The sequence below is a fragment of the Salarias fasciatus genome, assembly GCF_902148845.1.
Source record: "Salarias fasciatus chromosome 7 unlocalized genomic scaffold, fSalaFa1.1 super_scaffold_4, whole genome shotgun sequence".
Taxonomy (NCBI): domain Eukaryota; kingdom Metazoa; phylum Chordata; class Actinopteri; order Blenniiformes; family Blenniidae; genus Salarias; species Salarias fasciatus.
Window position 1 is genome coordinate 18,807,197 of NW_021941229.1, and position 17,340 is coordinate 18,824,536.

At 40.3% G+C, this 17,340-nt stretch overlaps 1 protein-coding gene across 1 annotated transcript in view; it reads right to left on the reverse strand.

Annotated features, from left to right (window-relative positions):
- Positions 1-17,340, reverse strand: part of brinp1 (bone morphogenetic protein/retinoic acid inducible neural-specific 1) — a 124,270-nt gene that overhangs the window by 95,649 nt on the left and 11,281 nt on the right. The window contains exon 2 of the mRNA XM_030085199.1: positions 143-410. Within this exon, the coding sequence (XP_029941059.1) occupies positions 143-360 (218 nt within the window). The 5' untranslated portion in view covers positions 361-410. The remainder of the gene's footprint in view (positions 1-142; positions 411-17,340) is intronic.

The following is a 17,340-nucleotide window of genomic DNA, read 5'->3' on the forward strand; positions in this document are numbered from 1 at the left end:
GTACTTGATAGGGTTAAAAAAAAAGTACATACTTGAGCTTTTTGCAGTTCTCAGTTCAATCTGAAAATAGCCCAACGACTAAAACAAACATTCTCCTAAAAAGCATGAGTGGCATCAGTACACAGGCAGAAAGTGAACTCACCTATAAATTTTATATCTGGTCGTAAATCCTTGACGGAATCTTTCCACAAAGGACAGATAACTCCGAGAGTGGTGGAAAGGTCCACGGTCAGAGATGAGCCAGTCATATTGCTTGGTGACATGTTGTTCAGTGGCCAACGGGTCCTGGCGGGAAGACTGAACTGTTATATGGTCCCATATAAACAGGAAGCAGATGACCTCAATAAACCTCCAGTTCATGCTTTTTTTTAAGCCGCTCTCTGTTCATTCTCGCTCCATTGTGTGGAGACCTGATGGGAAGAGAAGAGAAAAGAGGGTAGGAGGGGAGGGGGGAGGGGGGGAGGGGGGAGGAGGAGGAGAAAAGGAGAGCTGTTACATGACAAAGTCTATTTTAACAGTACAAGAAGATGTCATGGAGTTAGGTTAATTGTCTTGTACTGAACAAATAAGAGAGTGCCCTTGTCATTGTCGCTTTACTGTGACGTGATGTGTATTTATTTTCTGCACGCTCTTGGATTGTTCACCCTTGATGGCTTCCTGGATTCTTCTTTAAAAAAAAAAAAAAAAAAAAAAACACATTGTGTCTTCCCATATAATTTTTTTTGTTTTTTTGTTTTTTTTTGCAGATGAGCAAGAAGTCCATTCGCAGCTACCGTACGCGGCTGTCTTTTTGTAATGTAATTGGTGCAATGATAAGTTCTGACAAGGTTAGAGGAGTGCTTTATGATATGTTATGACACCTAGCCACTAATGTGGAGGCACGCCGTCTCCCTTTACCCAGTGGTGTCAATTACTGCAAGAAGAAACTTTCAACCACTGCCTTCATGAATTGTGAAAAACAATGTGGTGCAAAATGTTGCTCTTTTTTTTTCTATCAAACACAAAATAAGGCGTCGCTTTGACCCTGTTACATCAGCCATGCACGCATGATACATTTTTTCTTACTGCCATGCCACAATAGAAAATAGAATACAACACTGAATATGAAACTGTGTTTATGAATATGTTCTGTTTTTAAATGTATCGAGCGAAGCAGATTCTGAGGATCGGTAAAATGTGCTGTAAAAACATTGACAATTCTTTGAAATCTTTGTAATGATGTTTAAACAGCAGGTCTGCAGGACCCAGCACAGTTTTCAACCAATGCATTCCAGTGGCTAACATCCAGGTAGTATTTATCAGAGCTGCACGACATACTGCAAATTAATTCCTTTATTGCAATGTCAACATATAATATAGATATTGAGCGAGTAAGACTGCTGTTATTTAGAAGATCAAATCCCCTAAAAATAACATCAAAACATGTGATTTTTCACCTAAATTCCCTGCATCCTGTTTCCAGACTGTCAGACTGATACAAGGAAAGCTACATTTGTTTCTCTGGCCATAAGCCTCCTAAACCAAAACCACCTCCTAAACCCCTCTGCTGCCCGTTCACAGTCTGTTCAAGCAGGGGCTGCCAAAGTCTTTCAGCTCAAGACCCAAAACGAAAAATTTGGTGACTTCCCAGGACACAAACAAAACATGCATGGCAACACTACAAACTCTGACTTCAAAATCTTGATCACGACTTCATCAAAAACCTTTGTATTTTTGCTAGGTGGACATTATGAAGGATGCAATAAACTCCGTCCAGTGTTGTCACCACCTGTACACCAGCATGCCTAACGTGACGGCACACACAGGTGAACGGAACCTCCACCAAGGTTGCGACTCGCAGGGCAGAGGGGTTGGAAAGGGGGAGGAACAGAGCAAGAGGTGGGAGAAGTAATGGCTGGAAAGCTGCATCTGAGCCAAATACGATAGTGAAAAAGCACGCTCTTTTATTGCTTTTTAATTTGGAGAATAAATGCCACAGAATTCAATCTACCATCTGGCAAACAAGAGAAAATCAGCACAGTTTGTCCTGACCCACAGATTGGGAAACACTGTTAGACCACATGACTTTATTCACTTGCTGTGGTGCACCTGACCAGCAGTCTGATATGTCTGACTTTCTTCTTCTTTTTTTTTTTTGGTATATTGTAAGATTTTGTCTTACTAATTGCTCCTTGGGGGCCAATCAAGCAAAACTGCAGACTGAAAAAGAGTTGAAGATTTAAACAGGACTCATAGTGTGAGTTTTTGAACAAAAGAGAGCAGATAATAGAAATCTGACTGTTTACATTAGACGTTTTCTACGTGACACAATGGGGTTAAACTTTGAGTAATAGTCTGACATTTACAACAACAACAAAAAAAAAAGACCAAGAGGTTTTTTTTGAGAGTGAGTTTTCCTCCTCCTTTTTAATAAAATGACCACAATGCATTGTTCTTGTTAACCTTCGACCTCTCCTCTCTATGCCACTGCGGCAGAATCCCCACAGGGGCCGAGGGGCTGCTCAGTGGAATAATTTAATCTGGTCCTACTGACACCAACATGCCTCATCACACTCTCTGGCCTTTGAAATATTGCTCAACCATACTGTATTAATGGAGAATAATGTTTTAGTTAATTGTCACACTGGGTCGTACCCTGTGGAAAACATTTATATAATAAATAAAAATTAGTCACTGTACGTGACTATAAACTATAGTATTTGGCAGTGAAATTAATGCTCCTAGTTACCGATAAGGAAAAGATATTCATCAGTAATTGCGTTTAGGAACTTTGGCCCCTGGCCGTGGAGCAACACTGTGCCACAAAGTGCTGCCGCATGCAAAATTCCTCCCCCCCACTTTTCATGCTTTATTAGACAATAACACATCATAAAAGAGCAGGGAAAATTTAATGGGCCTAATCTTTTTCAGCTAAATACATGATGAGCTGCTTCATTGTCAAAGTAAAAGCAATCACACTGACGCACTGATAGGGTTACTTTTAGTTTATTTTCCTTTTTCGCCAAGTCCTCGTTAAAATTGTTGTGTCAGTTTCTAATGACACCTTAAAATAATTCAGCATTTCATTATTTAAAGAGAGGCTAATTTGAACCGACTCGTGTAACTCGGAGTGATTACATTGCCACATTAAAGGTCTTCCAGCTTATTATGATGGAATTTCAGCTGTTAAGTGAGAATAGTGAAGCTCTTTCACACTACCAGGCCTGCGTGAAGCTAATTGCTTAACACTATTTTCACATATATGACCTGATATAAGTACTTTAAGGTTACTTTAGCATCATAAAACAATCAATGAACTACTAGAAATAAAATCCAACAATTCATCCATCATATCACCATTTATCCAACAATCAAGGGAGGAAAGTTCATTCTGGACATGTTTCCAGTCCATCATGCATCATTACTGTGATCAATATAAAATCATAAACCCACCTACAGGAAGAAGATTCTAACTCCACACTGATCACCTATATAAAGTCTTTTTTTTTAATCTTCATTTAGCAGTCAATCAAAACAGTGATTATGCAAGAACTAGAAATATTGGACTTGAATACAAGACTGCGCAAGCATATAAATAAAAGCAATGAATTTCAATTAAACCACGTATTCTGAAGTATTTTAGAAGCTGTGGTTGCCACTTATCAGCAAATCAAAATGTCTTTTGGGTTTGTTTTACTGATGCTCAAACTGTGATATTTGTAGGTCTGCTCCTTCCCGTGGTATATGAAGTCATTCTTTGCAAAAATTAAATAAATTTGAAAATACGGTTACACTGCAAAACTTGGGCTAATATATATAAACTATGAACTTAATACACAAAATCATCGTTACTATGTCTGTAGTTGAAGAAAAAGCAGCAGCAAACGTTAATGTTCTGGCTTCTGCAATCATGAGAGATACAGAGGTATATCTGTGTCTTGTTAGGATGAGTTTAAGTGCCTCTTAAAACATTTTCTTTTAAAACTGTGGCTGCGGGTTTAAAAAAATAAATAGACATAATAACAAAAACAATAAGAATCCATAAATGATCCTCTTATTAGGAGTAAAAGTGTCTCCTTTGTGAACCACACCATCGTTAATTGGTTTTAGCCTCTGCTACAGTGTTTTCAGGAGGTGGGAGAGCTGAATCTTTTCTCCAGTGGAAGTTTCCAGGTTTGAGGACCACAGGTTTATGTAATGTTCAGAAAGTATTGTTTTTGCTCACTGTTTTTTTTTTAGCGATCACGACTGCATTTTACGGCTGAACTAAACCAATAACGAATACCCAACCAATACTTCATGCAGTCAGAATCAATCCTACGTACGTCCCTGAAGACTGCCTGTGCTTTATAATGATGACCAATTTTGTTCTTCCCATTTGCTGTTACAAACTGAACCATAACACTGAAGTCAGTGTGTGTTCTCACCCGTTCCACTACCATGGAAATCAACTCGGCAGTTGACCCGTGGGCCCACTCATTTCTACCACCTGAGGCACGGCGGCTGTGCGAAGCCCCGAAACCCCCTGCTGTGAGCACATTTACATTCATATGGCCACATGATGAGAGTAAATCCCCTGCGCTTCTTTTTTTGGGGGGATTCAAGTTTTTATTTGCACATTTATATCCATCTATCATATACTGCCGCCGCATGAGTTTCATCTCGCACCAGATTGTCTATTTGTTTGCTCGGTGAGGTTTTACCATCTGAACATCATCATGCGTTAAATAAAAGTTTATTGCCGGATAAACGCGACCCTGGTTGACCGAGCAACAATAGGGCATAAAAATACAGGAAAACTGGACAAGTATGAGTCACCGTAACCACTGAAATCTTAAATATCAAGGATATTTTCCTCTTCTGTGGTGTGAAATATCTCCTTTTATTTAAAGACGTGTTTGTTTGGTTAATAAGAAGTTAGAATGGAAAAGTTTTGCTTTCCTTAAGTGAAAAAATGTGTGTGTCGTTATGACAAGAAAGGATGACAGATTGAAAATCTGAATAAAAGCCCTGCGAGCACCCTTCACAATCTCTGGGCCCCATCTTTCTGAATCGATGCACACTGGTGGAAAGCGGTGTCCAGATGGGGCTGGGTGATGGACTTGTGGTATTTTCGGGGTGGGAGTCATGTGGTGCAGTGAACCAGCTGCACAGCCAGAAATGGACTGGGATTAGGAATCAGATACACTCTCATTCTTCCCCTGAAAAGATGCCGACTCTACACATGACTGCTCTTTCAGTTAAATATGGAAGCTGCAGAGAGCGGTCGGAGGCATTTACCACACAAGGAAAGTTTCTCTCAAGAATACACTAATGTTCATGTGCGAAAAGTGCTGACTCACCAGGAACACATTTTTTTTTTTTTCTTTTTCCCAGTGCTGTAAATAAGCCACTGAGGGCAGATGAAGTTAAATTAGCTTGGGAGGAGATAATGCGTTTGGTTAATAACTGTTACTCTGGCCCAAAGAGAACTGTTTGACGTCGGAAACAGTTCAATGCCATCACAAGGAGAGCCAAATAATTTGGCGGAGAGGCGCGGGGATGGTGTAACAACTGGATGGGGACCATCAACCATTCAGTCCCACACTGGTACTGAGGATGTGACTGCATTTGCTCAGAGGTTGGCCTTTAAAGATGTACTAATAGGACTCACGGGCGCAACTCACAACATCATAGAAAGCCTTGGGGTAAGAAATGCAAAATGCATATTGTCAGGCGTCACAAAGCTCCAGTTACAGTGATTGACTTTTATGTTTGGTGGAGGCCGTTGGAAGCTTTTACACTTACTTTCTACAGTGGAACACAACTAATAATGACCACAGATGATATTTTGCATGGATAGCCGACTATTTTCTGCATAATTTGAGAACAATGTACCAGTTGTTCTCGATCAGAGGACAAGCTCAGCCTATCTGCCCACATGAGGGTCAGAGTAGGCCGTAGACAGCGGAAGTGTTGCAGCTTTGAAGGAATAATGGCGTCCTCTTCTTCCCCGAGCTCCACCAAAGTGGATTTGATAGGGGGGAGTGATTTATACCAAAGGTTCATCACCATAAAAGAAAATATTAGATGGTAGAACAAACAATGAACACTGTCTGAAGGACACACAAGCTGCCGTCCCATGCCACGATGAAATATAGACATCCTAAATAAAACCCACAGCCTCATATACTAAATACATGAATTGCTAACTCTAGTAAACACCCTGTCCTTATACCAAAAGAGACAACAATGGTCTACTGTCAGAGGTTTACATCACTTTCATATTGTACTTGACATAATTTATGGAATCAATGCACTTTATGCATTTACAGAATAAAATTATTTTGACGTCCAGTCCTCACTGAAGTGGAGCTGCAGTATTACATCAACTACAGCAGAGGTCACAAAATAGTAGTAGTAACCAATATGAAAAAAATCAACACTTTGTAGTATGAATATTTTGCTACACTATTAAAAAAAGTCTTTGTTTTAACAGTTTTTTTTTTTCTTGAAAGTCATTAAGTCTCAAAGTGAAATGCAATAAATTACAAAACTTTGCGTTATTTTCTGGTACAGTTTCATGCTTCACTGGGAAAAATGTTCACAAAAAAGCTCAATAAAATTATATTTGATGTGATGAAGTGGGAGTATTTCACTACGTTAAAATAGCAAAAGACTCTTTTCTTTGATATTTCTGAGCATTTTGCTTCCAAAAAATTCTGTAAAATGGCAGGTAACATAGTTAACTGCACAACCTTGGAGGAAACTGTACATCTTTCATTTTTATTTCGAAAAATTCCAATTTCGTTGCTCACTCAGGTGTGAGGAACTGATTCAGATGCAATGTGTTAAAACACCAAAATAAGTCGTTCTCTAATTTTGGGTTGATTTTTTTTTTTTTTTTTTTTTTAACCCAGGCATTCGGTATGTGCATTTCTACTGCATTTTTATTTATTTATTTATTTTTTTGTTTCATCTAACCTTCTTTCCATCATTTTTGCGAATGTAAAGCATGACAACAAATCACATGATTCCACATATAGTTTTTTTCCTCTGCTTTACATGTTGCTTTTGTTTTTTTCTTCATTTTCTGCTTGTAGGTAGCTGTTATTTTCAGAGTGGATTAGAGAGGAAGAGACAGAGAGTGGATCACGTTTACCCTTGAATAAGCAGGGTAAAAAGGGGAGGATGTCTGCTTCAGGAAATCACAAGACAGGACAAGGGAGGCTTGTTTTCTCCATCCTCTTTTTAAACAGCCTTATTCATGCTGCAACTCCTCCTCCATTCTGGCTCTTTCAAGGGGATTCAATCTCCATTCTGGTCCCGTCACTGGCTTTGCCAATCAATTCCTCTCTCCCCAGTGTGGGGCCCTAAGTGTCCCTCTTTATTCTATAAAGTTCATAAGAATGGGGAGGCTTGTTCTCCTTATTTGTATTCTAAATCCCAGGGAGGCGAGAGATCAGGGTAGAATGAAGCCTTTTGCGGGGAAACAGGTAGACTCCAGGGAATTTTGCAGAGATATCTCAATCTGCGCATTGTTCATACATGACACCTGGTCACTAATATGAAACATTTATTTTCTACATTCTTTGTCACGGCAGCTGCATGAATCTAAGCAGGGGAGGTTCCCTCTGAACCGTTATCAGCTCAGCTGCCTCAGAGTGAATTCATTCCCACTGATACAGGTATAATGTGCGTAGTGAAGCACAACCTTTGACGTAAGGTTATGGATGGCTGGCAGTCTAAAAATGCAATTTTATACTCCTCTGGGTTATTTTAACTTAGTTCATATTAATATGACCTCAACGGGACCAAAGGGGTTATGTGAGATCCATGCAGGATTTATGCAGGGGAATGACAGAATGAGGGGACTGTTGTGTCTAAATATGCCAGGCCAGTGTCATCTGAATTTGGTGAATTATTATTGCACAGCTCGCAGTCATGTCTGGAGAGGCGTGGTAATGGTCTGCCACTTGCAATTGCGGGGAAGCAACAGAGGAATGGGAGGGCCGTCCATGACTAACTTCATTTGTACTGGATTCTTCCCACACACCCGATCTCTCGCCTTGGTCCTGCCGTTTCTTTAAAGAGGACCGCAATGGCACCCTGACCTTCAGAAAACATGGCTGAGCAAGCAACACTCTGTTTGATAATTAAATTCTCTGGTTGGTCAGCAACCAATCAGCTCGGCTCGGGGATCAATGGCTGATTTTAAAGAGCAAACTAATTCACTAATGGTCAGAGTTATTCCAATTTACCTGGCTGTTGAATTATTGTGTCCAAATCTATTCTGGGAGGGGGAACGATCAATGCAGACCAGGGAGCGGAGAGGTAGAGGGGAGGCTGTTGCATCTGTCATGTGAAGTGGTGCAAGGAGTGTGCTCTGAGGGTTATTTGATCGCTGTCCAGTTGAATAGCAGCGATGTGGGGGTGGTTTATGAGATGGTTCTAAACAAGGATTGTGTCCGTCATAAAACACACTAATTAATAAGCTTTCAGAGCCAGTATGGGGTGAAAGACTGTTGATCGCACAGGTCCAAGGTTTTCAGATGAGTGATTCGGACAGAATATGCCTATTGGCAAACTGGGGGGGATCAAATTTGCCATAAAATGAAGATAAAATTAATTTATTTTTGGCGGAGAACATTCAGGAAAAGATACAAGCACAGCAAACACTGACATCTAACATGTGTTATTTTATTCCAGTGGATTTTCCCCTCTTCAATCTGTTGTTTTGATACACAACTCACCTTTCCCCTCAACATTGTAAATTTAGCGCCAAGCTGATTATCATCGGCATATGTTTATTCAAAGTGAGCAGCAATACAGATTTGCTCGCCCTATTCCAAGGGAAGGTGTTTTCACACTGATAGGGAAAACACCACCACCTCAACAATCATCACCGTTCATCAACAAAGAGAATGAGATGCAAGGTACCAAAGGCTAGCCATTTGTCACCACATCCACCACTGCGGCTGTTGGCCACTGTGGCTGCGTTGCAGATGAAGATTGATCATTTGTCAACTCGCAAATTGGCTTTCAAGTGCTTTCCCTAATTACTCTGTGGTTTTATTGATGGGGAAACCACTGGCTGCTTTCCTTCGATTTACCTTGCTGGGTGCAGGCTTTGTTTTGAATACGTCGTCTCGCGCCTTCCTCTACAAAAGCCTTAAGAAGACAGGCAAATAAAATTGGGCACAATGCTGCAGCCTTAACAGATTTTGCATGCTACCTCTTGTTCTGACGCTTCACTGAAACAATGGAAGATTAAAGGGAGAAAAAAAAAAAAAATGCCAGAATGAATTTTATCCCCTTAGCCGATCACACTCAAAATGCACCAAGAGAAGCCCCGGACATGAATCAGAGCCTCAATCGGAGATGCTGGAAGGATGTAAATGACACTGTTCGCACTGAAGCCCTTCCTTGCTCATGCATGTAAATGTCAAGTGATGTTATCCACTGTATGGCTTCCTCCGACTAGACCCAAAAAGGTCTACACCAAAGAAAGGGATGAAACAGATCTCTCAGAGGGAGTCGGAATGTTTTTATCCTGTGAGAACGCATTCAAATCTAGGCAAGTCAGTACTATTCTGCTCAAGTAGCTGCGCTGCGTTTCTCTACTTGAATACACAGCTTAGTTTTCCACACGTTTGGAACTACATACCCCGTGCATTCAGAATAAAAAGTATAACCATAAAAGGTATTTAATGAAGCTGCAAAGAAACTCATCACGTCCTCTAATTTATTATTTTTGCGGTAATTACAGCAGAATTAAACCGCACATTCTCCTTTCTTGTTTCTCTGACTGATCTGCCCTAATTGCCTGTGTCTGTAACATTTTATTCAAATCACACTATCTGTGCCACTTGATAGGGTGTGAAGAAACGTTGCTGCGAGGCCACCGCAATTGGATCGCGGAGCTGCGTTTTATTTTAGAAAGTCGGATGAGAGGAGGTATCATCTTATCAAGGTGAGGCCGTGGTTTTCCTCATCCCATTTCCGTGTGTGGGGTACAAGACTGTGGGAGGAAGAGAAATGTGACTTATTTTCTCATCCTGGATTTTATCAGTGCTCCCAGAAGATGAAGCTTGAGCAGGACAATGTGTTTCACTCAAACCCGTTGCCTTCCTACACGCGCTCCTAACGATCGTCATTTTCTGCTGACGATTGTATATATATCACCTCCGTGAGAAAAGGAAAAAAAAAAAGTAAATAAATGTTTCACTGAGAGTTAAAACAGCTTCACCTAACCTTTTCACTACAGCCATCCACTTTTGCACTTCTTTTTTTTTTTATGTGTGGGCTTTCACTGACAGAAATATATAACAGCTGCTGTCCTCTCAGGAGACCAGTCCACTGGCATTATGTGTAGAGAGGTTTTGTCCAGCTGCAGTGGGTTATTTTTGTTTGCTTTTCCAATCCCCATTAGCTCCCTGCACTCTGAAGCAATGCCATTTCTGAATTTACTGACCTCATTTTCTTCCCAATTTGATGTTCGCTTTCTATTTCACCCTTTGATGAATTGCTAATCACGAGACTTTGGCAAGTGTCCCCTTTCTGACTAACCGCCTTGTTCTTTGGAAACGGAAAAAAATGGAGTGTTAAGGCGACGGTCACAGAGCCCATTGTTTCTAATTCGAAGCCATATATTTGTGAAGTGGAAGGAAAGCAGAGGAGCAAGCACAGGCTCAGTCTGTTCCATAAATCAGCAAAATCTGCAGAGACACGGAGCAGATGGTGGGAAAAAAAAAAAGTTCTCCCATCTCAATTCATTGCAGATTAAGCATTGCGAAGCTAAACTGTTCCGTATTATGTATGCCTTGTGTCAGTGCTGTGCATGATTATCAAAATAGATGTTTTGTGCAGCTCAATCTTCTGCGTGGTAAGAATGAACTCCACCTGTGTCCACTGAATTTTATTAGATAGAGCACATACTGTACAGGACGCCAATGCACATCCTTGATTTTTATATATTTCAAACAGAGATGACGCTACTGTATCCTGAGAGCATCAACCCAAAGCTACGTCCTTCTCTATGTGCAACTCCCTGTCATATACACTTACTGGATAACATGCATCCACACAGTTATACTGGTATACAGGTCCACATGCGCAGAGGCATCCTGAGCAGACATTTTCAGGCCCGATATGACTAAAAGGATTGTGATTTTTTTGCTGAGGGAAGCGTTTCTTTTCTGCGCCACATTTCGTCTCCTCTACTGGGAGGTTATCGTTTGCAAAAACATGTCCTTGATATGGGTTATTGCAGCCAACGTGCACCTATTCCCCACGTTAAGTTTGAAAATAGAGTGCTCTTGACCTCTTGCCTTTGAAATTCTTCCACTGTCGCTGTATTCCTCCCTTAAGCTGTCCTCTTTTTATGCCGTAGCTCACAGACTTTTGCCACGAGGCTAGCTTTTTTTCATTTCCCATCCTGTAAAATTTCTTTGGCCTCATTCCTTCCCTTCCTGCCGGGCAAAATGCATGTATTTAGACGTAAATTCAAGTTATTGGTTATTCATTGCACCAAGCGAAACTTCAACGTATGATTGCCAGTAACAACTTTTCTTTAACTGCTGAATAATTCACAAACCAATTTTTCCAAGCTAACACTTGGAGCCAGAGAAGGGTGATTTTCGAAGGTCTTCTTCAAATGTTTATGTTTGAAAAAGACAGCGAATGCCTCTTTAAGATTTAAATTTTAATGAGGCGGTTTAGGTATAGGTAATCCTCATTTTCCCAGGGGTACAAAGCACTTACTGTATTTCAAACGTTAATTAAATCAAGGCTGAAATGTAGAATTCAAAGAATTCCCTGAAGTGTTTGGTGAAAAATGACATGGTTGCATAATAATGCACATGACACATAAACCTTAAGAAAATGTGTAAAATATGACAAATGAGGATTGGAACATATTGTCCTTCATATTGTGGATATTATTTTAGACTCCAGTATTTTCCATTTGAATTAATATATTGTTATCAATGAAATTATTTTTTGAAGCACCTACATATTTGGGTCAAAAATAATTTAATACAGTTGTAGTGTATAGAATACATGGACATATACCAGAAAATTTTGTTGTGTTCAAGTTTTGCATGGTGTTTGCTTCTTTCTTTTAAGTCCTGCTGCAGTCGTAAATGTAATACAAATGGATGCATCTGGAGGTGCAATTCCGTCCAAGAACATTTCACTCAGATGACAAAGCTTAAAAGGAAATAGCTTCCTCCAACTGCAGCCACCACAGGGACAATATCCTGAATGAAATTCCAGCAGGGGTAACTCTGCTGCTGTACCCGGTCATTATCAGAAACCCAATATGCTCAATGGATGTGTAAACAAACTATTCATGTGAGGTTTATACTGATATTTTTTTTCCTGAACCTTACTTGATTCTTCCAGGGCTGGGCTACAGCAGATACTTGCATTTCAGTGCATGCAGAAAACACAGAATGCAAAGAATGCATTCTAAGGTGTTTTTAATGCTAAAAATGTCATTTTAATTCAGTTAGTTATTTTGAAAATATTGTCCTCCACTGGACTATGTCTTTTTGTTGATTGAGATCGAAGAAATAAACATTGAACAAGGCAAGAAATATTAAGTCAAATAAACTGATAATTTAGTTTATGTTACTGTGCGAACATCAGAGGCGTTTGTTGAGCCTCCCATCCAGTAGGAGGCAGTCATGCCTCTGTAAGTGAATGTTCCAACATCTAAACACATCTGAAGAATTCACAGAAATGTAAACTCTCTGAAAAGATCCCCCCCTTAGTTTAAAATATGTAAACTGAGTTTGAAGTTTGAGGGCTCCGAGTTAAGATTTCCCATAGGTTAGATGCAGGGTGAAACGTTACATGCAGCATTTGTGTTTTGTTTTGTCTTTTTTTTTTTCTCTGTAACATTTTTGTGTTTAACACTAATGTTGACTGTGGGTAGGAAGTTTTTGTTGACAAAGTTTTTGTTGACAAAAAAAACAATATACTTTATATTAATTATATTAATAACAGTTTGCACATGGACTGGTTTCCTTGGGATGGCCATATCATCTTACTTACACTGTTACATAATTCTGAGTTTGGAAACCAATGAAACATAAAAGACATCAAAAACTCACCTAGCTTTGTATTGCCAGTTTTTACTCTGAAATATTGTTTTTCCTTGCCATTTTATTTTCTTCACAAGTTTTTTTTTCTTTCTTAAATGAGCAAGCTTGTGTTTATACGGCTAGCAGTTGTATTAGTTTGATTAAATTATTACTGTGTGTATTGTGTGGAGTTCAGTGGCGTCGTTCATGGTGCCAAATGTGTGTTGTTAGTGCATCGACAGTATCTTAAGTAGTCACAGTGTGGTCATCACAGGTGAAGGATTTTCAGCTTGATTGGAAAAACTGGTAGATTGCAGTTAATGTTTTGCTGTTTGGGGAAATTAATCTTACAATAATAAGTGAGGCCCTCACCAGGAGAAGAACAATCGTTGTTCGGTCTTGAAATAAGATTTCATAATGTGCCTATTTACGTGTGTGTGTGTGTGCATGTGTGTGTGTCTGTGTGGCACAGAGGCCACAGTAGGCACTACAAAACAGTGACCTCACTGTTGAAATGGCTAATCAAGAGAGCGCTGATCAGTGATTAGCTCCCATGTGGATAAGAGAGAAGGAGTGAATTTTAGGCTCCCTTGATTGAACTAAGAGGACGGTGCTTCTTGAATTTTAAACTGATAAGATAATGGAGGGAGGTGGAAATGAATTTATGGCAGCGGAGAGGCGTGGTTTTGAAGGAGTAATGAATGAAGGAGCAGCCTTGAGGTGAAAGAATTAACTATTAGGCTCTCTTCATTCTGTTTTTTTAAGCCGTATCACAACGATAGAAGACTGCTATGATGAACCATTTGAGCAAAAGAACATTGGAACTGAGAATGAAAGCAAAGTTTCATTTTGGGGAATCTCCTCTAAACTCTCAATGATACATTGACAGTATATAAAGTTCTAGGCTCCAACCCATTTCTCCTTTAAATGTTATCTGTTTTCAAAAGTCCTTCAGCCGACAATGCAACCAATCCAGCCAAAGGCTATTACTAGCATTGCACTTTTTTTTCTTTGTGCTTCACCCCTGTGACTTTAACGTGCCGCGTTGCCTCTGCTCTGCCCTACATTGGTGTCTTGTCGGTGTGCTGAGTCCACAAAAGCATCAGTGAGAATGCTGCTCAGGCGCACTTCACCTGGACTGGCCTCTCCATCATTAAAACAAACAATGGCTCCATCAGCAAAGCAACTCCGAGGTCTACGGTCAAGTTATGTGAGCATGTGTCATTTGACATTGTGTGTTTGCTTGTTTGGACCTCATTGAACTGAGGAGGAATACAATATGAATGAACAAGGTCAATGAATCACGATGGTAACGTACAATATTTTGTATCAAACTAAAGGTATGCTCATAAAAAGCCCATCTAGTGTCATCTATGGTGAAAGTGGCCTCACAACAGAAACTGCTCTTTTCATCAGACTATTTAGAAACGTTTAACAGAATGTGAAAAATCAATGACGATTCTCCAGACCTGAGTCTGACCTCCATGTGAAGAAAAAACAGCAAGGTCCAACCTCAAAACCTCCAAGACATAAAGAATCTGCAATGAATGGTGTTTGAAACTGCTATACATGTTCTCAGGTCTTGTTGAGTCTATGGCTCAATCTTTAAGAACTGCTTTTGTGGTGTGAAATAGCACCAAAACAATATTAGGCTTGAGTTTTTCATCTCGTCGGTATTTGCTGAAATCTGTGCAAAAATTGGAAAAAACAAAACAGCCTGCAACATTTCCAAGCTGTAGCACGCCAGAAATACAGGAGAAGTTAGGCGATCTAGAGTAGAAAGGAGGGAAAATTCATTTTACATGCTGCTTTATTGAATTCAGGGTTGCAGGGGGCTGGAGGTGATCCCAACTGAATATGGGTGAAGGCAGATTACACAGCCTTTAAAGGTCCACAGTCCATCACCGAGAATACACAGAGACAGACAATCCCACACACAGGTAAAAGCAATTCCAAACCCATCAATTCATTTCAAACCCACCCAGAGAAATCCCACTCTGCATAGTCTGAACCAGGGAGTCAACAGTGCTAACCACTACCCCATGCAACCAATGTGCTTTGATGGTTCAAATGATTCATATCAGTCTTTAAACCTAATCAAATGCAGATTGTGCGTGAGTTCAACATGGAAGATCGGCGTGTGCGCATCCTGTGTTAGAGTACCGCTGTCACTTCCCCTCACTGTACCAATCTGATCACGGATGTCGTCATCTCCACTTCTGATCTTTGTAAATCTTGTGAACCAATCTCTTCTGTTCATTATTTCTCAGATTTTACTTGATCCTGTCATTCTGCCAGTCAAAGATCAAGCACAACCCTCCTCCGTCCCCTCAGCATCTCATCAATCAGGTCTTCCACACAGCTTGTTATTTTATTCGAGACCATTTTCCACTCTGCTCCACTGCCACCAGGACCCAGGCACCGTGGGGGTCCTATGTGCTCTCATGTTCAATTGGGTCATCTTGATAATCCTGCCTCTCATCAGTAGAGTCAGATCGCTAAATTCTTTCATTCCCCATTCATTAAATGTTATCTCTCCTCTTCAGCTGAGCTGTCCCTGAATGCATTTGAAGCCTGAACCCAACCAAACTTCAAGTGTGTCATAACTCCATCTCTGTTCCATGTGATAATGAAAATTCAGTGCTTCAATCAGCAATATTATACATCAAGTCCCAAAAATACTGACAAATGTCAGTTCGGGAAATAGCCTTATTCTGTGGTTTTAGTCTGACGACATGTCGTAAACGATTTCAGTTTACCATCAAAAATACTCACGTCACAGCAGCATTACATTCATAATTCATTTGAGAGGGTTAGCATAAAGGCGCATGTTCACAATAAATCACTATTTAAAGTGGCTGATTAAATCATGTATGAGATGCTTCTGTATTTACAGTGCACGCCGAGCATCTTCTCCCAGTCAGCGCAGCGTCAGCAGTTTCATTCAAACGCAAATCTGACTGAAACACAAATCATTTCCCCGTCTGGCTCAGGCATGCTTGTCGGATTTTGTAGGGGTTTTGTGCAAAAATTGCATTTCAGCGTAACAAATAGGCCCACTGTGCACTGTTCTGTGATTCTGCGATTATTCATAGTTGAAACACTTACACTATCGTATGTCATTCCTCTCTGTCTCCAGAAAAGAAACTTTTTTTTCTTTTGATACCAATCAAAAAACTCTTGGCACTTAGTGATTTCATGTTACTCCAGAATTAGGAGAGGACTGTTAATGGAGTGTGGTGCCAGATTGGCACAGCGCTGGTGACACTGCACTCAATTGAGAAAACTAATTATTCATGTTAAGAGACTCAATCAATGTGTATTTTCCAATGCCTCTGCAATTTGAAGAAAAGCGGCAGGCGTATCGCCCGCTGGAGCATTTCAGAAATAATCAAATTTGGAAGATTTTGATGTATTGTTTCCTGCACATGCAGTGGCTCAGTAGAAATATCCATCTTTCAAACAACGAATATGAATGAATGAATTGTATCTACTTGTCTTCTGGGTCTGAATGTGAAAACCGACTTTGTTGTATTGATGCATTTGGACTGCTGTCGCTGCCAGATGTAGACTTGAAGTCAAATCAAAAGCTTTTCCCTCGCACCTCCATCACCTGATTTATGCTATCTAATACCCACTTATTCCAAAGCAAAGAATAATTACTCCCGACATTGTCTTGATTCTGTTTGACTCCGTGCAACGCAGGCCCAGAGGGAAAGGAATAAAGACCTGTTCTGTTTTACAACTGGATTTCACATTATTACACTTGTTTTAGTTCAACTCAAAAATCAAATTATTCATTTGTCCTTTGGCAAGTCTTTTTTTCTTCATGTGCCGGAAAGGAGGGAAAAAAAGCTGTTCTAAGTTTCCCCCCCTTTTAACCCCGGGTCTGCACTAAACCTCTGGAGTTTTGAAAACCTGCTCCATAATTGTCCTCAGCACCTCAGTCTCCATCTCTTGTCAACCCTTACCTCATGTATCCCCACACTCCCCATTTCTGTCACCCCAATTCCCTTAAAAGAGGATCAGGAGAGAGGCCCCCTCCAATTTTTCTCCTCCTCTAATAGGCACTTCCTGGTGTTACATGATCACTGGGTGTCAAGATTAAAGAATGGCTACTGCTTCCCGGGGCAGACATAGATGGGAGACAGAGAAAATAGCACTCCATAATTACTGATAAATCGAGCACACTGCCTCCTCTCCTTCCACTTCCTCCCTATCCACCTGGCCCTGATGTCAATGTGAGGGGCTGAGCAAGTTAAACCCAGAAAAAAAGTTGACCACGCCAGCCACT